The sequence below is a fragment of the Littorina saxatilis genome, linkage group LG16, assembly GCF_037325665.1.
Source record: "Littorina saxatilis isolate snail1 linkage group LG16, US_GU_Lsax_2.0, whole genome shotgun sequence".
In the NCBI taxonomy this organism is placed as follows: Eukaryota; Metazoa; Mollusca; class Gastropoda; order Littorinimorpha; family Littorinidae; genus Littorina; species Littorina saxatilis.
Window position 1 is genome coordinate 10,555,870 of NC_090260.1, and position 24,665 is coordinate 10,580,534.

Genomic DNA, 24,665 nt, shown 5'->3' on the forward strand with positions numbered 1-24,665 from the left:
ACTTAAGAGCCTGCTGGTGCCATTTGTTCAAATTCTTCTCACGCAATGTCAGACAAACAAGAAGAAACAAGTCGCGTGAGGCAAAATAACTACATTTAGTCAAGCTGTGGAACTCACAGAATGAAACTGAACGCACTGCATTTTTTCACAATGACCGTTGTCCGCCGCTCGTGCAAAAGGCAGTGAAATTGACGAGCCTGTTTAGCGCGGTAGTGGTTGCGCTGTGCTGCATAGCACGCTTTTCTGTACCTCTGTTCGTTTTAACTTTCTGGGCGTGTTTTAGGGTGTAATTTCATGATGTGTATGTGTGACTGTGTGTGTGTGTGTATGTGTGTGTGTGTGTGTGTATGTGTGTGTGTGTGTGTGTGTGTGTGTGTGTGTGTGTGTGTGTGTGTGTGTGTGTGTGTTTAAAAAAAATTATTTCATGAATACATTTTCAAACATCAGAATGAAGATGGGCGATGTACTGTATGTCGATCTGTTCTTGAGTCCATGATTGTCTATGCAACAGACAATTACACGAGCCAATAACTGTTTGCAGATGGCGACTTGCAGGGACATCGAAATAAACGACGCAAGCCCACGACGAGAACAGACATGTGGTGGAACTGCTGGAGGACATTACTCTCTGCGGCGTTTTGAAATGGCGCAAAGACAGTATCGTTCAAACCAGAAATGTATGAACAATGTTCCTGAGCGTATACGGAAGCAAGGGCCTATAGTGGTTATATAAGACGTCGGCCCCCCAAGTGGTACGTCGTGGGTTCGAATCCCGGCCGCTCCTGGCGGGTTAAGGGTGGAGATGTTACCGATCTCCAAGGTAAACTTATGTTCAGACCTGATAGTGCCTAGTCCACCTTCGTTTGTACACGCGAGCACAAGACCAAGCGCGTACGAAAAAGATCATGTAATCAATGTCAGAGTTGGGTTGGTTATAGGAACACGAACATACCAAGCATGCATCCCCCAAATGCGGCGCAAGGCTGCCTAAATGGCAAATAAAAACGGCCATACACGCAAAAACCTTGGGGGTTCAGCCTGATTGTTTTGTTGACACTTCGGAGATCACACGTCAAAGACGACTCAGTTTGGTGGGCTGAGCTATAGCACTATTCATGATCAGAAAACGATTGGTGAAAACGGTATATTGAAATCCAATTACACGTTGACTCTATGCATCTAGGTCTGGGTCGGCTGTTTTGCTTTGCGGTTTGGATGCTATTCCAGGGGCGTATCCAGGAGGGGGGAAGGGGGAGGAGGGGGTTGTCCGGGGGTTCCCGAAACCCCCCTAGCCTAAAAAAAATTAAAAAGAGAGACAAAAAATTATGAACAAAAATTAATAAATTTGAAAATAAACGAAAACTGATGGCTCAGATCGCACCAGACTGCTCCATTTTCCTTGATCTTTATCAAAATGTTTCGGGGGGGGGGGGGCGGGGGGGCATGTCCCCGGACCCCCCTTAGAGCCGGCCTTTTTATTCTAAATTACGGTTTTGGAAGGTAGTTTGGTAATTTCCTGGCTCAGGTTGCACCAGATCGGGCACATTTTCTTGTTTTGATCCAAATTTGTCTTCGTAAATTTACATTTTTGAAGGTGTATTAGGAGAAGTTTCTTGGTTCAGATTGCTCCATTTTCGTGCCCTCAACTAAACGCTTCGCGTCGTCGAATTGTCCCTAAAATAAATTTGGAAACCCCCCTTTGAAAATGATGTGATGCGGGCTGACTATCGAGTGTAAATAAATCAAAAGAACTTGAGAGGAAAAAGATGTTTAGCTAGATCAGCAGTCTGCCAACCCCAGTATCACCACACTCCGCCCACAAAGTACTCTCTGAATTGATTGCTTCGACCATTTTGAGCTCTATAAAACCACTTTTGAAGATAAGTCACAAGGTATAACATCATTAAAGGTACTGAACTTGTCAAATCCAGGTGCACGGAGCCCCTGGGGCTTTTAGTCATACCTCAGGCAGCTATCCGTTAGAAGAACTACCAAGTTTCATTGACTTGCACCCAAAGAGTCAAGAACTGCGATTTTTTTTACGAATTAATTTCGGACTCTGTCCCGGCTGGTCTTGGCCTATTTTCGGATCTAAATTTAGATCAGGTAGATCACCACATCATGCACAAAAAGACAGTCACTAGCAAACTATGTCAGACGTCATCATGAGTTTGTGTAAAACAAAATGGAGGCCGGAATCACTCAGTTGAATCGAACTCCGACCAAAACACCACGTAATAACTAGGTTAATTTATGCACTCGCGTGAACAAGAAACTGTCGAGCTTCACAGATGTCGTCGTTGGGTAGTTTTGGGTTTGTTTTACTACCATAGGACGATTTTTGAACTGTAAATGCACTCAGCTGCAACAAAAACGCAAAACGAAGGCTGTGAGCTGCACTGTGCCTTTAAGGATTTCATAATTTGTGTCTCTTGTTTGTCCATTTTGAAGTTTTTGTAAATGTCTGCTTTTGTCAGTCCTGAATCATGTTAAATTGACGTTCGAATAAATTACTTTTCATGTTTTAAGTTCTACATTTAGTCAAGTTTAGACTTAAAGGTACTGAACTTCTCAAATCCAGGTGCACGGAGCCCCTGGGGCTTTTAGTCATACCTCAAGCCTATCCGTTAGAAGAACTACCAAGTTTCATTGACTTGCACCCAAAGAGTCAAGAACTGCGATTGTTTTACGAATTAATTTCCTACTCGGACCCGGCTGGTCTTGGCGTATTTTTGGATCTAAATTTAGATCAGGTAGATCACCACATCATGCACAAAAGGCACGTCACTAGCAAACTACGTCAGACGTCATCATGAGTTTGTTTAAAACAAAATGGAGGCCGGAATCACTCAGTTGAATAGAACTCCGCCCGAACACCACGTAATAACTAGGTTAATTTAAGCACTCGCGAGAACAAGAAACTGTCGAGCTTCACAGATGTCGTCGTTGGGTAGTTTTGGGTTTGTTTTACTACCATAGGAGGATTTTTGAACTGTAAACGCACTCAGCTGCAACAAAAACGCAAAACGAAGGCTGTGAGCTGCACTGTGTTTTTAGATAGTGTTGAGCGATTCCCAGAAAACTACGGCTGTGTGTGTGTGTAACTTAGTACTTTTCATAATGTTTAAATGTTTTTGCATAATGATGCGAGTTATGTGCCGATTTGTGCATGATAAATAAATGTTTCCAGTTAATACGTGTGGTTTTAGTCTAAAAGCTTGTGTTGTTTTTAAATTTAGTCAATTTTGAATACAAGTTTGCACTCAGACGAGAACAGAAGACTGTGTGTGTGTGTGTGTGTGTGTGTGTGTGTGTGTGTGTGTGTGTGTGTGTGTGTGTGTGTGTGTGTGTAGAGCAGTTCAAGAAAAAAACAACACTACCAGACAGATAAAACTTTACATGTGCATTTTTCCAGATTATATATTATATCTTTCATGACGTCATATCCGGCGTTTTTGCAAAAGTTATGAGACCCTTCTGGGGTTACCTCATATTCTAATGCAGATTTATTGAAACTTGGGTCACACATTCTTTGACCATACTATGGGATTGCAATCCAGACTATGGGATTGCATTTCAGTTCAGAAGCTTATACATCAGGTAGTTAATGTGTGAATTAACTGAGTCGTCATTAAAATCGCATGTCCACTAACAGGTTTACAAATGATTGCATTTAATCCCTTATCAAATTTCTGAATCCAAAAGCAGAAAGGTATGTTCGCTCCAACAATAAGCTCAGAACGAAAGACAATCGGTTTATGGCGATGTTGACCAGCTCCATCCGTTTCTGTTCAGGGGTTTAGCTTCCTAGATTAAGTACATGTACAGTCTCGACGATTACTGATTCCAGGTTTTTAAGGTCGATCTTTTTTCATATCGCTTGATGCAACTTGCTTTTCTACAGAATCAAAAACCAAGAAAGGTAGGTTGTTGGAACGTTTGTTATTGACAACATTTTGATTCTTAATTTTGGAACGTTGGCAGTCTCTTTGCTTTTGGATTTGCTTTTCTACAGTTTACTCCATCTACACAGACACACACATACACTAACAACCACACACACACACACACACACACACACACACACATACACACACACACACACACACACACACACACCCACACTAACAACGTACTCACGCTTTGACAAGCTTACCACTTCAGCCATGATGTGGAGAGATCTACTTCTTTCACGGAAGTGACCGAACAACTATGAATGACGTCTTGGTATGTGCGAATTACACCACAGTCTGTATCTTTTGAAGCATTGATTTCTTGATGACGTCTTTCTGTGTCTGAATGCGCGAATAGTTTGTTCTTTACGCTCTCTTTGTCTTCTCTGTACACAACTCTGTCCTTCATAATTCAGACTGACAAGCCCCATGAGCGAGCCACTTTCAAATGGCAGCTAAACTCGCGTATGAAAACAGTACTGTCATCTGGGATGCCGTTTGCAGTATTCTCAGTGTTGAAGAATGTGTAAAACGAAGAAATGAGTTGAAGTGGGAGATATGAAAGCCATGTGTTCATCTGTGGGCTTTTGGAGGGACGATTGCGAGTTTGATTCCGTGTGCTGCCATGCTCCTAAAACGTGTAACATACAATCTTGCACACGTTTGCTTAAATTAGTAGCCAGGGGCGGATCAGTTCATTTTATGGGAGGGGTTTCCCAAACTATATTGTGAAGATATGGGTGTGAAGGCGCGAAGCGCCGAGCTTGCTAGGGGGGTCCGGGGGCATGCCCCCTCGGAAAATTTTGAAAAAAAGGAGGCAAAATGGTGCAATCTGGTGCATTCTGAGGATGATCATTACCAGTTTCAGGCAGCAGACTTTGTCACTGATTAATACCCCAAAAATTGAAACTCAACCCCAAAAAACACACAACAATATTTTTATTTTTTGGCTGGGGGGGGGGGGGGGGGTTCCGGAAACCCCAGACCCCCCCTCGTCCGCCCCTGGTAGCGGCAAAGAAGTTGAAAAACAACAGAATTCTGTACTCACCGATACAAGGACAGCACAATACAATACGAATTTTCGCTTTTAATATGAAAGCTTCGTCAGGAAACATACAAATACAAAGGACAACAAAAAGCAAAAGCATCACAGACGGAACGGACAATGATGGATAATAGTAACGGCAAAAGCATCACAGACGGAACGGACAATGATGGATAATAGTAACGGCAAAAGCATCACAGACGGAACGGACAATGATGGATAATAGTAACGGCAAAAGCATCACAGACGGAACGGACAATGATGGATAATAGTAACGGCAAAGAAGAAAAGCGTGAGGCATACCTGCATACTAATCACTACAGCTGTTACGGCCATGTACAATTACAACGTACCAGCAATGTCTCTGTCTGTTTTTAAATCAATAACAACAACTTCAACTTCAACTGGGGGCCCGGTAGCTCAGTTGGTAGAGCACTGGACTTGTGATCGGAAGATCGCAGGTTCGAATTCGGGCCGGGACGGACACGGGTCAACTTTATGTGCAGAGACGGAAGCCATGTCCCACCCCCGTGTCATCACAATGGCACGTAAAAGACCTTGGTCATTCTGCCATAAGTGCAGGTGGCTGAATACACCTAAACACGCAGACATTTTTATCACGAAGGACGCTTTGTGTATTTGTTGCTGTTGCGTCTTTTGTCAGGTAGAAAGATTGCCGAGGTTTTTAAAGAGCCAAGAGTTTGAACAAGAAAACCCCAACTGAACACCCCTACCCAATAAGAAAATAGCACCACCACCGTCAGAATATTTGCAGCATGACACATACAATAACTATTTGTAGCCTGGTATAAGGATAAAGAAGAATATTAACAGTATAGTACAGGCATAAAGGGAAGGAGACATCAAGCATTGTCTACATTTTCCTCGTCTTTGAGAGAGAAGACACAGAAAGACAAAGAGAGAAAGAAGAATAAATTATTTGTCATTTTTCATGGCAGCCGGATAATCTTCATTCAGTCCAAGGCGCTGCCTAGCAACCGCTTCAGTCTCTCGCCGATTGATTTTCCATAGGCTGGTTGTGGTCGGCAGGGCGTCGAAGAACAAGAAGTACTTGGGCACCATTTTATCTTCGTCTGACGGCAGAAACAAGGTCTCGCAGAACTCCGTCAGCCTTTCTGACGTCAGCTTTGCCCCGGGACTGGGCACGACGCAAGCGCAGAGCTCCTGGTATAAATGCGGGTCGGGCACGGGCACGATGACAACAGTTTCCACCCCCGGGCACCGATGGATGCGTCGCTCCAGCCAGCCAGGATACAGGATCGCGGTACCTCGCATGATGCTGTTGGCTGTACGGCATATCGTGAAGAGCTGAAATAAGTAGTAAAAAGATAGTGATCTGAGTGATGGTCAATCCTGTAGTAATTGGGCAAGGTTGACTTAGCTGAAATAGGTAGTAAAAAGATAGTGATCTGAGTGATGGTCAATCCTGTAGTAATTGGGCAAGGTTGACTTAGCTGAAATAGGTAGTAAAAAGATAGTGATCTGAGTGATGGTCAATCCTGTAGTAATTGGGCAAGGTTGACTTAGCTGAAATAGGTAGTAAAAAGATAGTGATCTGAGTGATGGTCAATCCTGTAGTAATTGGGCAAGGTTGACTTAGCTGAAATAGGCAGTAAAAAGATAGTGATCTGAGTGATGGTCAATCCTGTAGTAATTGGGCAAGGTTGACTTAGCTGAAATAGGTAGTAAAAAGATAGTGATCTGAGTGATGGTCAATCCTGTCAGTAATTGGGCAAGGTTGACTTAGCAAAATCTACTTCACGTAGCAAGCTGCACGAAACACTGGCACTGGATTTTCGGTAAAAAAGACTTGAGAAATTCTTGGCGAAGTCATCTTCAGGCTCAACTAAGGACGGCCTTCACTTGGTTCTGTGTTTAAGCACGTGCATACATTGACAAAGAAATAAAGTCAGTTTTCACACCTAGGTTTGTCTGGATTTTTGTTGTCACTGTCCATTTGTCCGGTAAGTCGCGATTTCTTGTTCTTGGACATAATTATTTTCTTTCGCAGAAAACAGGTATTGCTTGCCATTCCTTAGATAGAGAGGGTACACATTGACATCATGAGTCACACAAAGACACGCAAACACACACACACACACACACACGCACACACACACACACACACAAACACACACACATACACACATACATACACACACACACACCACATACACACCCCACACAACCCACACACACACACACACACACACACACACACACACACACACACCCCACACACACACCGTCTCTCTACCTCCCCCTTGTCGTTGAAGTAGCCCCGATCTCCAGTCCTTAACCATCCGTCCTTGGTGAAGGCACGCTGCGTGTCCTCCTTGGTCAGATATCCCCCGAACAGGGTGGGACTGCGAACCAGGATTTCCCCCAGCTGACCCACAGGCTGGTCAAGCAGGTCTTTGTTGACCACCCTCACTTCCACGCCGCTTGCTGGTGGTCCGTTGTTGCAGTTCTCGTAGCTGTCTTTGTCGGTGATAGTCTGTGGGGAAAAGTTAGAGTGATATTCATGTTCCACCCCTGTGTCACCACTGTGCACATGTGGCACGTAAAAGACCTCGGTCATTCTGCCATAAGTGCAGGTGGATGATTACACCTAAACACGCAAACACCTGGGTAGCGCGACTCTGTTGCTGCCAGCTTTCCATTGGGAATGGGAGGGAGGGAGCGACCCGAATTTCCTAGCAATTGGACAATACAGTAATGAAAATGAAAAACATTAAAATACTAGTGCTGACAAGGTAAGCAACCCTGATATTCAATCTAAAAATTAATGTAATATTTAAATGCTCATCAAAACTAATTGAACTGCTAGACCAACTTCGTTTGTGATTTAAGTAGTCAGGATTGGTCCTGTGTTACTTTCCGAACTTTCTTTGACGACATAACAGTTTACCACAGAGAGGTTAACTATGCTGAAAGATAATGTGTCCAAATTTAGGACATGTATGTTAAGGATGGTGTGTGGTCTTTATTTTATTTGATGAAGAACAGGTCACAGAACACAAACGGCCTGGCGTAGCTCAATAGATTTTGGCCAGCACATGTGCCTTTCATGTTGATGTACAATGTGTCGCCCCCAACGCTCGGTTTACTCTCAGCAGTGGGTGTTATCTCCCATGGCTATCATTTTTTAATTCAATTCAATAAAAACGTTATGATCTGAGCGCAACAAACAAAAATTGTTCTGTTGGCTCGTGTACGAAATAACATCATACAAAAACACACTCTCAGAACATATTTAGACACATACAAGTACACATCATTACACACATAACCCAAACCACCCATATCCATTCCCGCACTCTCAAATACATCCTCGTACATACTCTCGTTTATATGTTATAATCATAAATACATTATGGTTAATAATCATTGCTAGTCAACTTAATTAAAACTCAAAATAGGATATAAACAAAAAACGTCTTCTTTAAAATCTAATCATAAGGTAGGCAATAAACGCTTTTTTAGCGTTTTTACGGGTCACATGACGCAACTGAAACCAACCATTGGTGAAACAGGCACCCTATATCAATTGTTATCGCATTTTTACTGATCACATGACAAAACATGCTGTTGTCATTGGTCAACTAGGAACTGTAAATCAATTGACATCGCGCAGGAAGTTCCCAGCGAATTTGATATCGCGCAGGAAGTAGTTCATCAATTTTAATTTTGAAGAATAAAATCTCACCTGAAGGAAACAAATGTCTCCCTTTTTTTTTAAATCACAAATTTATGAAAGAAAACTCATTGAATCAGAAAGATTAAGCTGTGCAATGAATAAAATCAAACTGTTCCCACCCAGCTTTAACAGAGAAGTAGTAGAAAAGAATGCTACAATCTTACCGACTGAGGTAGTTGGAACAGCCATAAACAAAGCTGACCTTGAAAGTACCAGTAGTGGCAGTACTTACTGAGACAAGAGGCGAAGCCTTCAAGGCTCACGTAAGAAATCGACAAACAGTAACACAAACTCAATCACTCCGTCACACATACACACACACAGTACACACACACACACACACACACACACACACACACACACACACACACACACACACACACACACACACACACACACACACACAGAAAGAGCATAGGTGAAACTGTGCAAGAAAGCGAGACACTAGATCTAGATGTCTGCATGTAGCCTACTTAGGCCTACAAAAAAATAGGTGTGGTTACGGTAACCCGACCTACCCTATTTTTAGGGGCCGATCCTATAACTTTTTATTACATTTGTCGCAAAAAAACAAAAACAAAAACAAGAGGCGAAGCCTTCAAGGCTCACGTAAGAAATAGACAAACAGTAACACAAACTCAATCACTCCGTCACACATACACACCCACACACACAGTAAGCTTAGGTGACACTGTGCAAGAAAGAGAGACACTAGATCTAGATCTGTCTGTCTGCATGTAGCCTACTTACAGGGACACGACTGCCAAATAGTCTCGGCCCGCTCAAAATAACAATGACCGAGACCACACACACCACGCGAGAGAGAAAGACTACAGGGAGGCATGCCGTCATGATGCATTAATTGACGTCAAACACTTTTGACCGTGACGTAATCTTATGCGAGCTTTATCCATAGTCTTGGATAACCACTCACACATAGACTCGGAAATGTTAAAGTTTCTACCACAGACATACACACACACGCACACACACACGCACAAACGCACAGACAGACAAAGTTACGATCGCATAGGCTACACTTCGTGAGCCAACGAGTGCAAAAAACGCATTGAAAGCGAAAGCGCCCGAGTCGCACACTTATTACCCTGTCAAGTAGGTTTAATTTGTACACATTAGAAAAAAAAGGTAAAAACAAAAAAAGTGATTGCCTACCTACCTACCCTATTTTGTTTGGCTATGTTACCGTAACCACACCTATTTTTTTTGGGGGGGAGGGGCCTTACATGGACACGACTGCCAAATAGTCTCGGCCCGCTCAAAATAACAATCACCGAGACTTTCAGTAATTCCATCGCGTGACGTCTAACCCTCGTACGTCATAATGTGACGTCAATGTAATATGACGTCTTCAAATGTTAAAGTTTCTACCACAGACATACACACATACGTTAGCATCGCATAGGCTACATTTACGTGAGCCAAAAACTGTGAGATCTTTTGCAGTGTTTTAGCGCACATCACTCACAAAAAGCAGGAAATGAGCAGCCGATTTAAACAGTTCGCACCTGCATGAACCATTGTCCATCTTTCTTAGTCGTAGCCATACAACATCAACCAAACAACTTTCAGCATCTATTACAGTCACAGCGCCGTCGGAGGACGCCATTTTGGATGAGTCGTAAGCGAGAATGAGCTTGGACAACATTATTATGCAATCCGCCGATACCGACAAATACCTGGAAGCTTTCTTGGGCACAGAAAATGAGCCAGAGGACTTTGCTGATACTGTCTGGCGCACTTCAGTTCCTGCCATCGTTCAGAATTGCCAAATCGAACAGTCAAAAAGAGTACGACTGAGGAAGTAGACTAACTAGGACATGCATGCTTCGCTGATCCTTCGAACTGGCCATGGCAACTCCACTGAACTTGTTAGCCTTTGTTGGTGATCTGTTTCAACCGTATATTTTTGTTCTTTTTTCATTATAAATGCCTTATTTTGTCTGAGAAAAAGAACCAGTTACTGAAAAATAAAAGTAAAAGCAGCAAAGTTACGCGGAAAGCAGGAAAAGACAACCCAACATTTCCAACATTAAATACAAGGCAGTAGCCTCCCTTGCGTTTGTCTGACTTTACGCCTCGATCTGATATGAGTTCAGCTTTCTCGACATTCAGACTGATAAATGTTGATATCACAGTCAAATCTAACGATAACTAATAATATATCGCAGGAAGTCGTCATAGCCAAGTGATATCGCGCAGGAAGCGAATCATCACTTATGGGCGCCATCTTTAGACGGTCACTTCAAAAATAGTGGAGCGAGATATTTCCCATAAACACTCTTTGATAAAGAGATGAGTACACAAAAAGCAAAAAAGGCAAATCGTTAAAAAAAAAAAGAGAAAAGCATGCCAAATCTTTTTTACGCAGTCATGTGTCCTAGAAATTGAATCTGAAGTCTTACCGACGGGGGTTGCATTGAATGGCAATTTAGCAGAAAAACAACAAGAGACACAATGCAAGACAGCAGCAGACACATAATCCATGTCTGTTAGCCCGGACAGTTCTGTGAAAGTAAAATCAATTCCTTGAAAGTCTGATCACTTCAATGTCCATCGTTCAGAAAACGACCATCCGAGTTGTCGAGAAGAAGTTCTAAAACACGTCACGTTCCAAATCAAAAGACGACATTCTATTCTCTTACGTCACAAATCGTGGTTTACGGTACCATTCGGCGGCTTTGCTACGAGCATGCCATAGTCTTGGTTGACCGAGACCTTGAGGTGATCCCAAAGAAGACTCCTCAGCAGCTACCGACGGGACGTTTACGGAAGAGCCTGTTGTTTATTTTGAAAAACGATGCTTGAAACTGTCCAAAACAAAGCGCAATAAATTCGTTATCGTTAGATGTGGCTGTGATATCCACATTTATCACTCACAATGTCTCGAAAGGCGGAAACATATCAGATCGAGGCTGATTCCTCCTTAGCCTATTTTTGAAAGGGATTCCCTGGGGAACACTGATCTGTACTCACGTCACGTTTTGCACGTGAAAACAGTCACATCAACTCACAGAAAGCTGAATGCTTTCCATACATACTATTCAATCAATCAATCAATGTGAGGCTTATATCGCGCGTATTCCGTGGGTACAGTTCTAAGCGCAGGGATTTTTATTTTTATTTTTATTTTTTACTAGCAGTTAAGCCCGGCTTCGCCCGGGAGTAAGCGGAGCCCTGTAGCAATTTAAGACGCTCGCTATCTCATTAGCATTAGCTTTACCTCCTTTGTTTGGATACAAAAAAAGAGTTATCTCCCTTACCTTCTAGAAATTTCCGGAACTGTCCAGTTAAAAAAATTTTCTTCATTTCTTCCCCTCATAGGAGCAATAGCGAGTCTCTAATATCACTGGCATGATGTGCTTGCTACAGGTGAACAGTAGGCACTGAACTGGTCTTGCAGTATTCAATAAATGGGAGGTCCATAATCTGAGAAAGGAAACAATGAATCAAGAAACTAAAACCCAGGTGCACACTATCTTGTTCCTGCCTCTTGCCATCTCAGAGGTATGGCGACCACAGACAAAAAAGAGTTATCTCCCTTACCTTCTAGAAATTTCCGGAACTGTCCAGTTAATTTTTCATTCTTCATTTCTTCCCCTCATAGGAGCAATAGCGAGTCTCTAATATCACTGGCATGATGTGCTTGGCGATCGTTTCGTAAACATTATTCGCGATGATCTGGAAGGCAGGGAGGGGGAGCAGGGGGCAGGGTTAGTGTGTGTGTGTTTGGGGGGGGGGGGGCGGCGGGATGATAGCGGGCGGGGGGTAACCCTTGAGAATGACACGGTATACTGGTTTGATGAGAGTTACCTCCCTTCCGTGGGTGACAAAGCATGACTTACCTCCCTTGCACTATGTAGACTGTATTGATAGATGGGGAGGGTCATTATCGGAGGAAGGAAACAATGTCTGGAGAAACTAAAACCCAGGTGCACATTTGTGGGTCCAGGGCAGTGTGCATGCAAAATATCTTGTGCTTATCTTTTGCCATCTCTGAGGTATGGCGACCACAGACACACAGACACTCTCTTTTATGCAATTTATATCGCGCACATATTCAAGGCGCAGGGATTTATTTATGCCGTGTGAGATGGAATTTGTTTTACACAATACATCACGCATTCACATCGGCCAGCAGATCGCAGCCATTTCGGCGCATATCCTACTTTTCACGGCCTATTATTCCAAGTCACACGGGTATTTTGGTGGACATTTTTATCTATGCCTATGCAATTTTGCCAGGAAAGACCCTTTTGTCAATCGTGGGATCTTTAACGTGCACACCCCAATGCAGTGTACACGAAGGGACCTCGGTTTTTCGTCTCATCCGAAAGACTAGCACTTGAACCCACCACCTAGGTTAGGAAAGGGGGGAGAAAATTGCTAACGCCCTGACCCAGGGTCGAACTCGCAACCTCTCGCTTCCGAGCGCAAGTGCGTTACCACTCGGCCACCCAGTCCTCTGATATTGATAAAGCTGAACAATTTAACAGAGATAATGAATATTTTGTAATATCAAAGGGTTGTACAACTGTTTAGTGTATTTTGAGGTTCTCGTTGCAGTAGTTTGTCAGTGACAGTCTGTAGGGAAGAGTTAGAAAGGAACCGGCTTGTGTGTGTGTGTGTGTGTGTGTGTGCATGTGCACGCACGTATGTGTGTATGTGTGTGTGTGTGTGTGTGTGTGTGTGTGTGTGTGTGTGTGTGTGTGTGTTTGTGTGTGTGTATGTGTGTATGTGTGTATGTGTATGTGTGTGTGTGTGTGTGTGTGTATGTGTGTGTGTGTGTTTCTGTCTGTCTGTCTGTCTGTCTGTCTGTCTGTCTGTCTGTCTTTCTGTCTTTCTTTCTGTCTGTCTGTCTGTCTGACTGTCTGTCTGTCGTTCAGTCTGTCTGTCTGTCTTTCTGTCTGTCCGTGTATGTGTCTGTGTGTGCTGTCCCGAGAGGTTACAAACCTTGTAACTTATTAAACCAGTTTCTGAGGACCCGTAAGCAACGTGGATGCTGTCAGTGATTATGCCGATGGCTTCCATGTGCGACTTCATTAGTGGCTGTCCACTTGACATGATCGCACGTAGCTTCCACTGCCCGTCTCCACCGCTCCCGTTTCGTCGTACGAGGTCCACTAAGTGCAGAATGTCACAAGGAGCCAGGAATGCCACAGTGCACTTCTCAAGGCGAATGTGATCCCAGTCAACAGGAGGCAGTCCTTTGCTGAAATCAGGCGTCACCCTGCAAGACGTACAAGACTGCCAAAGTCATCGTAATATCATTTGACAGGAGACGATGTAACTATGGTCTAATAACACCCTGCAACATGATACAATGTGACCAAGGTCTAATAACACCCTGCAACATGATACAATGTGACCAAGGTCTAATAACACCCTGCAACATGATACAATGTGACCAAGGTCTAGTAACATTCTTCAACAGGTATTGTCATCAGCACACTGCAACAAGTTATGTTACCGATCTAACATCTTACGTTGTCCCATGCCTGGATGAGCGAGACTGAGAGGATGGCCAGTTACGTGTCAGCATTTGTAGGGGGAGGGGGGGGACCTTTGACAAACGGTCTTATTGGATTGATATTATGTGTTTCCATTTCTGAAATTCTAAACAAGATTGGAACACCTCTCGTATGTGACGAAACGCGAAAGACAATGTACAATGTAACCTCTAAACACTGAACTGACCTGGTCGTGCCGTGAGCTAGGAACACACTAGGAAAACTAAGAGCCCCGCCGGTGACTATGTTGTTGAAGAAGATATCCTCGGGACGCATGTTTGAAATTTCGTACAGACAATTTCCCAAACCGATCACTGCGTCGTGACTCGCAGGAAAAAGTTTGGAGAAACCGGTTGTGCCAGAAGTCGACCAGAGGACGGCCATTTCGCTTGGTGTGACGTCAGCCACGTAGCTATCCTGCTCCTTCTCGAGAAGATCGATGAGAGGCCTTTTCTCTGAATCGTCTTCAGAGTAGTGAACTTCAAACACTTGTTTCAGGGTTGATAGTTCACTATATGTCACCTGCAATATAACCAAAACACAGTTTGTGATACAAATCTGAAACGCCAGCATCTGTCGGCTGGTATGCGGGCGCGATAGATAGAGCTTTGGGTTTTTTTCGTGTAAGGATTACATCCGGTGATTCTGGCAACGTGAAATTTAGCTTTGTGGCCTTCTACTACTGTAACAAGGCTTTGTGGCCTTCTACTACTGTAACAAGGCTTTGTGGCCTTCTACTACTGTAACAAGGCTTTGTGGCCTGGAGACGGATGTTCGGCTTTCACAGTATAAATCATGCCAAACGCCAGGTAATATAAGTGTTTGTTCGTGTTCCAGTTCCTATTTTATTTTCCTTTTGTTACAAGATTCAATTGAATGAAATCTTGTTTGAATCAGGACGTCCCGATGCACAAGGTGAAGGCTTATTTAGGTGTCCACGCTATGATAACTTGTTTTTTCTGTTCCCAGAACCAGTGTCTATTTGGGACATGCCGTGGTTATATGCTAGGATGTAGGTGTCCAACAGCGGGCATACGTTATAAATACACGACACTTCAAAGGATCGGATTGCTAAGTAGTTCCCACCTGGAACTCCTTTGGGTGATGTTGGAATAGCCTGTCCCATGTTTGCTTTTTTAATCCAAGGATAAATCCACTCGTGCCAAAAACTTAACACTTTGTACCCCACCTATGTTGACCAAGTTTTATTTTAAGCCGAGACCAGCTGTGTTGCAGCAGGTCACTCAGAATTGTAGTAACTGTGTAGTAACTGTGTATCAACACGCTGGAATGCAGGCGTTAGACGGACGTTACAGGAAGCGACTGAAGCTAACAGTCTGAGCGGATTTATCCGGACCTGGGAGACAATGAGTAAAGCAACCCTGATATTAAATGTAAAGTGCAATACAGACCATCTTTCATGGCAATGATATAATAGTACATTTTTGAGTTTAGCATTTTCAACCGATACCAGCACGTAGTCCCTTTCAACGAAGGCATTGCAAGTGAGGGAAAGCGAGGTAAACTACCTCAGGCCTACCTGACCGGTTTGTGGGTGTGACGTTGCTCTCTGATTCAAGAACTGTGCCGCACCCGTGGGCTGTAAAGGATCCACAATGACGGCGGTGGCTGCGGATTCCTTAAGAACGACCATCATGTCTTCGCCGTCAGATAGGTGCGCCTGGCAATTCATGGCCACTCCCCCGGCCAGAATGATGCCCAGATCTGTCAGCAGTTTCTCCGGCGAGCTGAAGAGTGTGTTACACACCGTAGAGCCACGCTTCACCCCGTTGCGCCGTAGGATGCCCGCGTACCTGGACACAGTCAGAGTTTGGAAAGCCGGCGGTTTGTGACGCCCTGAACAATAGACCTCTGATGTGCATGATTCATCTTCCTCCTGCTCCTCCTTCGCCTCCTCCTCCTCCTCCTCCTCCTCCTCCTCATCATCATCATCATCATCATCATCATCCTCATCATCATCATCATCATCATCATCATCATCATCATCATCATCATCATCATCATCATCATCATCTTTCAGTCTTCACCGTAATCACCGTCACCATCAACATCATCATCATCGTCGTCATCATCGTCGTCGTCGTCGTCGTCGTCATCATCATCATCATCATCATCATCATCATCATCATCATCATCATCATCATCATCATCATTTTTTAATTTTTTTTTTTAAGTTCGTTGGAATGTATTCTTTGTAGACATGCACATGTGTGGCAGTCTTCTTCTACAGCAGCCGTACTCCATTTTCGGGAGGTGAGAAAAAAGGGTTATTTACATAAGCGTCAATAATTACAAACTTACAGGGCATGTTTCCCCAAAGTGCGCGTCCCTGCGTCCTATGCGCAAGAGAAGCCGAAATAACGAACTAGAAAATTAATGGGACGGGACGCACTAAATTGCGGGTGTCGTGCGTCCCGTAGAAAAAAAACAGAAGTCAAGTTGAAGTGTCCTCGAATATTTAAAAAAAAAAAAAAAAGCCCACTTAATCGCACACTATTCGCGATCACAATGCGATATTTATCATTTGTCCACAGGGGGTGTGGGGACCTGGGACTCCTGGGACCCTCTAAAACTCCGCCGAGGGGGTACATGGACCCTCTAAACATCAAGTTAAAGGTACTGAACTTGTCAAATCCAGGTGCACGGAGCCCCTGGGGCTTTTAGTCATACCTCAGGCAGCTATCCGTTAGAAGAACTACCAAGTTTCATTGACTTGCACCCAAAGAGTCAAGAACTGCGATTTTTTTACGAATTAATTTCGTACTCGGACCCGGCTGGTCTTGGCCTATTTTGGGATATAAATTTAGATCAGGTAGATCACCACATCATGCACAAAAAGACACGTCACTAGCAAACTATGTCAGACGTCATCATGAGTTTGTGTAAAACAAAATGGAGGCCGGAATCACTCAGTTGAATCGAACTCCGACCAAACACCAAGTAATAACTAGGTTAATTTATGCACTCGCGTGAACAAGAAACTGTCGAGCTTCACAGATGTCGTTGGGTAGTTTTGGGTTTGTTTTACTGCCATAATTATGAGGATTTTTGAAATGTAAATGCACTCAGCTGCAACAAAAACGCAAAACGAAGGCTGTGAGCTGCACTGTGCCTTTAAAAGTGGGGTCAGTCCCGGGACCTTTAGGACGGGCGTGCGTGGGGAGCCGTGCAGTATGGAAAGCCGTTTGGCTCATAACCTATACGCGCGTAATAAATAAGTCATACGTGCGTAATAAATAATTCATACGCGCGTAAGAAATGATTCATACGCGCGTACTAAATAATTAATACGCGCGTAATGATTGATTCATACACGTGTAATAAATAATTCATACACGTGTAAGAAATGATTAAATACACGTGTTATAAATATTTCATGCGCGTGTAAGAAATGATTAAATACACGTGTAATAAATATTTCATGCACGTGTAAGAAATGATTAAATACACGTGCAGGAAATAGTTTATACGCGTGTAAGAAATGATTAAATACATGTATAGGAAAAGATTTAAATACACGTGTATTTTAATCATTAGATACACCTGTAATAAATTAAAACTTGAATCGGAAAATATACGACTTGCAAAGCAACAACTCTCGTCTATTCTACTTCCGGTTCGCGCGCGATTGATCTCTCAAAATGGCGACGCCGCTAGATGGGATTTTTTTGGATCAGACCCGCCGAAAGGTGAACCATTGCATCAATTTGTTGCAAACCTTCTAAAGTGACATTGACGTTTGCCGCTTCCGCCATCTTGAGCTGTAAGCGTGCAAAGCGAGGCGATGAAGACGCATAGAGTGTTTTTCATGTGGATTCCCAGTCCGAGTTTTTAAGTCGCTTAACCACGTGACTCCTGTATTTTTAACGCTTGTATGAAATATTTATTACACGCGTATTTATTCATTTCTTACACGTGTATGAAAAATCTATTACACGTGTATTTAATCATGTCTTACACGTGTAAGAAATGATTAAATACACGTGTAAAATATTGTTCATACACGTGTAAGAAATGATTAAATACGCGCGTAATAAATAATTCATACGCTCGTAAGAAATGATTCATACGCGCGTACTAAATAAGTTAATACGCGGGTAATGATTGATTCACACACGTGTAATAAATAATTCATACACGTGTAAGAAATGATTAAATACACGTGTAATAAATAATTACACGTGTATTTAAACATTTCTTTCACGCGCATGAAATGTTAATTACACGTGTATTTAATCATTTCTTTCACGAGTATGAAATATTTATTACACGTGTATTTAATCATTATGCTATTCCATAGCATAAGAAAAAAGATAAATTACACGTGCAATAAGAAATAAATACACGTGTATTAATCATTTATTACGCGTGTATTTATGTTTTATTACACGTGTAATGGTTATGAGCCAAACGGCTTTCCATAGTGCACGGTCTCTCACTGGTGATAATAGACCAATTCCGATGTTGGGATTGTATGGGCTGTGAAAGAGTGAATACCCTTAATTGCCTTTAATTAAAGGGACAAACCATTGGAGGGCCGGGGCCAATCATTAGCGGACCGGCACGGTTGGCCTGGTGGTAAGGCGTCCGCCCCGTGATCGGGAGGTCGTGGGTTCGAACCCCGGCCGGGTCATACCTAAGACTTTAAAATTGGCAATCTAGTGGCTGCTCCGCCTGGCGTCTGGCATTATGGGGTTAGTGCTAGGACTGGTTGGTCCGGTGTGACTGGGTGAGACATGAAGCCTGTGCTGCGACTTCTGTCTTGTGTGTGGCGCACGTTAAATGTCAAAGGCAGCGGCACCGCCCTGATATGGCGGGCCCTTCGTGGTCGGCTGGGCGTTAAGCAAACAAACAAATAAACAAAATCATTAGCGGCGAGGGATGTGTCTGAACGGGAGCACGTGTGAATGTATTAGTCCGAGAAAGAGACAGGGTATTGACTGTTTCACAACCCGTAAAAACCCGACCGTTGTTTCCGAACATCTATTGAGTCAGCATACCTTGAGCTCAACCTGAAGAGGTCAGCACGTGACAGTACACAGCGCCCTCCTGTGGCCAGGACGTAAATGAAGGCCGGGGTGTCTGGGTCCACGGTGGCCCAGTGGCGCAGCATGGCAGGTACAGTGCGAGATTCGCGGTCCATGGTTGAAATCTGTTTTACCACAAGTACATCATAATTACAAGTAGCTGGCGACCATTACATGTGGTCGACGCGCAGTATACAATCGCTGAATCACCCATTGGGCTTTTCTAAAGCCGATGTTACTCAAATTCTGGGAAAGCGTTCACTGGAAGCACTCGATTGCAACCTTTTGATAAAGTCGATCTTCAATACATCACCCGATAACCTGTGGAATGTGAATTAAAATGAATAAAATACAAGAATGGTGACTTGATGCTCTACCGATTGGGCCAACCCGGTGTAACACGAGAAAATTACTCCCACGAGATTTTTACTCCGAAAAAAATACTCCCTTTACGAAAAAAGCACTCCCCCATTTCACGAGAAAATTACTCCCCACGACAGGTGAGTTCCGAGTAAACATTTCGTACAAAAATGCTACTCCCCTGACGTAAAAAAACGAATAAATTACTTCACCTCAAGGAATTTAACTTCCCATGCCAGGTGTACCAAATTTTTACTCCCTTGTCCCCTGTTAGTCTTGGTGGTGGAAGGGGTGGAAGGAGGGTAGCGCGACATTCGTGTGCGCGAGATCACTTATTGGCATTATCCCTTCGCCCGCATCCCACTTTTGCGTACGAGATTTTTACTAGAAGTAAAATAAATGGGGAGTAAAAATTTCGTGGAGGAAGTAATTTTTTCGTGCCTTGGGGAGTTCTTTTCTCGTACGAAAAGTGTATTCGGAGTAAGAATTTCGTACGAAATATTTACTCCGGAGTAAATTTTTCGTGGAGTAAAAATTTCGTGTTACACCGGCTCATATAGTCCTACGGAGTAAAAGTAGAAATGTTAAAACTACTTCCAATATTACAACTGAGTTCTCCAGCATGTCTCAGTATCGGTATCGACTCATCAGTTTTTCAGTTTCCGCGTTCGTATATTTGTGCACTGTAAATTCTGTCGATCTCACTGTTCGAGATTAGTTCAGTTTATAACTGATCCTATGCTCCCGTTCACTTCGTATCAGTTTGAAAAGCAAACTTAAGTAGCATTGATTTTAAGTGGGAACGACAGTATGTTTATAGTCCAGCTCTGTAATACATTGACCAATCACCGAAAGGCGCTGACGTCATTGCATGAAATGATTTCCCTTTCCCGAATTCCAAACGGTTTTGGAGATTTTCAAGATTTCGACGTTGAATGTTTGGTTAGTGTTAGTGCCGTTGGTGGTGGTGGTGTGTGTGTACTTGTGTGTGTGTGTGTGTGTGTGTGTGTGTGTGTGTGTGTGTGTGTGTGTCGGTGTGTGCGCACGCGCGTGTCTGTGTGCTTTGTTTTAACAAGACTAAGTCAACTCTTGTGAACTTGCTGGCTTCGCTTCACAAAAAATAATTTTGATTTTGTTGTTGCTGTTGTTGTTTGTATATATGTTACTGCAGTACTACTGCAGCCTTTCTGAAATAGCCAACATTTCAGAATCGTGTGAAACGTCAGAGTTCCGTTTCTTTTTGCTGTTGTTGTAACAAAGTTATGAACTCTTTCAAGCTGCTTATTTTGCTGTCTGTACTGTACACGTACAGTTTTCATTGCCTACAGTGCATGTCTCACTGTACATCCACACCAACTGACAGACAGACAACCATCAACATGCACACACACACACACACACACACACACACACACACACACGCAAACATTCAATCATGTCCCGGGTTGGAGGCCGGCATGCTTACACAGTCACAGACACATACGTGTCGCCAGTTGAGGGCCGGCAAACTTACACACACACACATGCAAACACACACATACACGCACACATACAAACACACACCCATACACACACACACTCATACACACATACACACACGCATACACCCACACATGCATACACACACACTCACATACACACGCATACAAACACACACTAACAGTAACACGCACATACTCACTCAATCTTTGCACAGACAATTGCAAGTCCACTGTTACGTACCAGATGTTTACTTCGGAAGCACAACTGATCTGCTGGGTCCTACAGCGCAATATGAAGAGCTAATACCATTAACAACTGGACAAAACTGCATAATAGTCACTACAGCTGTTACACAAATATATACAATTACAATGTAGAACCAATGTCTAATTCATATCCACACAAAAACAATGTCATGAACATGTACCAGATCAATAATCCAATTAAAATTGTACACATTAAATGCCACTCATATAATTAAGTTAAAAATGTTACAACACCAAATACATATTTCTATCTAAATATGTTCACAATTTCATAACATCCAATACATATTCTATCTAAAGAAAAATCATTTTTATGTACAATTTGTCTCAAACAAACATTTACAAAACAAATGGCACATTTTTAAAAAGGATGCACAAGTTTTTGGTGTATATCGTTTTAAACAAGAGGCGAAGCCATCAAGGCTCACGTAAGAAATCGACAAACAGTAACACAAACTCAATCACTCCGTCACACATACACACACACACACACACACACACACACACACACACACACACACACACACACACAGAAAGAGCATAGGTGAAACTGTGCAAGAAAGCGAGACACTAGATCTAGATCTGTCTGTCTGCATGTAGCCTACTTACAGGGACACGACTGCCAACAGAGTCTCGGCCCGCTCAAAATAATAATGACCGAGACTTTCAGTACTTCCTTCGCGTGACGTCTAACCCTCTTACGTCATAATGTGACGTAAATGTAATGTGACGTCTTCAAATGTTAGAGTTTTTACCACAGACATACACACGCACAAACACACGCACGCACAGACAGACAAAGTTACGATCGCATAGGCTACACTTACGTGAGCCAAAAATAGCACATATTAAAACACCCAACAAAGACTATTTGTTGGAACGTTTAATTATAGACAGAAACATAGAGCTTAAACAATGACCACGCGTTGATTACTGGAAAATACCCACCAGGGTTTATTTTCCAGTAATCAACGAGTTGTCGTCATTGTTTAAGTTATTTACACAACGAACAACAGGGGTCGAACATGCAGTCATGCAGACGACATTTGTAGGCAATTTCATTTCAGCCTAATCACTCGAGTGTCAAATGCGCGTCATTCAAATAGTCCCTATTCTTTTACTTTATTCTTAGTCTCCGACTCGTCGGCATTATACTTGTCTCGTCTAAATATCGGACCCTATTGCTACGATAAAAACACAATAGCGTTTATATATGTCGTATCCATTCTGTACAATTTGCGCATTATGTACAATGAGCAGCATATCTTGCACATTGTATACAATGAGCAACAAGTTTTGCTCATTGTATACAATGAGCAAAACTGTTGCCCATTGTATACAATGAGCAAGACCATAAAGTTGCACATTGTATACAATGTGCACCGAGTGAGCAAGATTGTTGAATGACGTTCAAGCTACACTGGTATATATGAATCATAGTGAATGGTAAAGTGTTCAAATAAGTGTTATGTTTAAGCATTGTTTTAATTCTCATTTCGCTAAAACTAAACAGTGTATTAAGAATTTAATTATTGTAAATTAAAGGGGCAGAAAACAACTTTGTTTTAACAAATTCTTTGATGCATAGGAACCACTTTAGTGAAACCGCACATCGATAGCGCTGTTAGTTTGGCTGGAAATAACATTTAACTTTGTAGTGGAAGTAGAATGACGTCATATTTTTTTATTTTAAAACGGCCGTAACTCGCTTCAAATTTGACCAATATGCATGCGGTTTTTTTTTTGTTCGGCGTTTTGAACTGGCGTGCATGTGATAAGAAAAAGAATGGAACGAAAAATCCAAAACAATTTTTTTTTCAAAAACATTCAAAATCTGTTCTTTTTTTTAAAATATATTTTTTGTTACATTTACCTAGAGTAAAGAGTAAAGAGTAAGCAATCTCTTTTTGGCCCGAAAACATGAAACGACAGCAACCTGTTGACTGCCCCTTTAATTAAACAATAAAAACAAATACAACAATTAATGTTGTTTCAACACACGCACACACACATAACCAGCCGTGGACACGGCCAAGGCTACGCTAAATGTAACTGCCTCGGAGTATGCACAACAAACAAATGCAAATGCTTCAAAGCTCGGCTTCAATGTACTTCTCATTGCCACCCCCGATCTGCTAAATGCAAGAACCATCATGCTTAAAAAAGAAGCAGGTGACCTCTGTGGTACGTTGTTGTCGTTGTTTCCATGTTTTAGCGTGACATGAAAACATGAGCGTTATTAGCAAAAGCGTGAAAGGCGGTGAAAACGACGCTCTCATTAGCAATGACATGCCAATGTGAGCGTTATTATGAACGAATGTTATGTGTGTGTGTGCGTGTGTTGAAACAACATTATTTGTTGTATTTGTTTTTATTGTTTAATTAATTTACAATAATTAAATTCCTAATGCACTGTATAGTTTTAGCAAAATGAGAATTAAAACAATGTTTAAACATAACAAACATGGTTATTAGAACACTTTACTCACATATTCCATTCAACCATTCACTATGGTTCATATATCAGTGTAGCTTGAAAGCCATTCAACAATCTTGCTCACTCGGTGCACATTGTATACAATGTGCAACTTTATGGTCTTGCTCATTGTATACAATGGGCAACAGTTTTGCTCATTGTATACAATGAGCAAAACTTGTTGCTTATTGTATACAATGTGCAAGATATGCTGCTCATTGTACATAATGCGCAAATTGTACAGAATGGATACGACATACACATGTAGCTATTCTGACATTAAATTCTGTGTTAAAATCATGTTTTTGTCAGCAACAACGACCAGAATGGTCCATGTCGTTGATTGCAGACGACAGTTCCCTTTCCGCATGAAGCCACGGAAATAACCGAACATTGAAAAACCCACGGACATGTATTACGGAGAAAACTCGGGATAACCGGATGTTTAGCATTACGTCAATATGCTAGGAATCATAAGACGTCATGACGTATCATGCTTGCCTACGTAGATTGTATGTTCGAAAGTCTGACTTCTGTTGGGAATTCGCGTGGTGAAGACTGCGGTAAATCTGTAGATGATAAGAGAACAAGGATTGTCTCAGAAGAAACGACTAAATGTTTCAGACCGGTAACTTCATTTCAACATTGCACTATATAATGGGCGTTCTATGTGACAGGAGAGTTTGCTGATTTTGTGTTACACATTGGAGAGATCTTTTCTTTATTAGGTGTTTAACGTCGTTTTATACAACTCCTGCAATGCAACCGAGGGGTGGATTAAATCTA

General features: G+C 42.5%; 1 protein-coding gene across 1 annotated transcript; it reads right to left on the bottom strand.

Annotated features, from left to right (window-relative positions):
- Positions 1-5,611: 5,611 nt before the first annotated feature.
- Positions 5,612-24,226, bottom strand: LOC138950357 (2-succinylbenzoate--CoA ligase-like). The gene is made up of 7 exons (XM_070322101.1): positions 21,378-24,226; positions 19,269-19,420; positions 15,788-16,061; positions 14,435-14,769; positions 13,691-13,967; positions 7,277-7,516; positions 5,612-6,327 (listed from the first exon to the last, which is right to left on the bottom strand). The coding sequence occupies exons 2-7, from the start codon at positions 19,409-19,411 to the stop codon at positions 5,935-5,937; spliced, it is 1,662 nt and encodes a 553-aa protein (XP_070178202.1). The 5' UTR covers positions 19,412-19,420; positions 21,378-24,226; the 3' UTR covers positions 5,612-5,934.
- Positions 24,227-24,665: the final 439 nt, after the last annotated feature.

Excerpts from the sequence above, each read along its gene's own strand:
- LOC138950357 (XM_070322101.1), bottom strand. The coding sequence starts at position 19,411 with ATGGACCGCGAATCTCGCACTGTACCTGCCATGCTGCGCCACTGGGCC. Across the intron at positions 16,062-19,268 it reads CTCTTCAGGTTGAGCTCAAG|GTACGCGGGCATCCTACGGC; the intron begins GTATGCTGACTC and ends GACTGTGTCCAG. Across the intron at positions 6,328-7,276 it reads ACTTCAACGACAAGGGGGAG|CTCTTCACGATATGCCGTAC; the intron begins GTAGAGAGACGG and ends TACTTATTTCAG.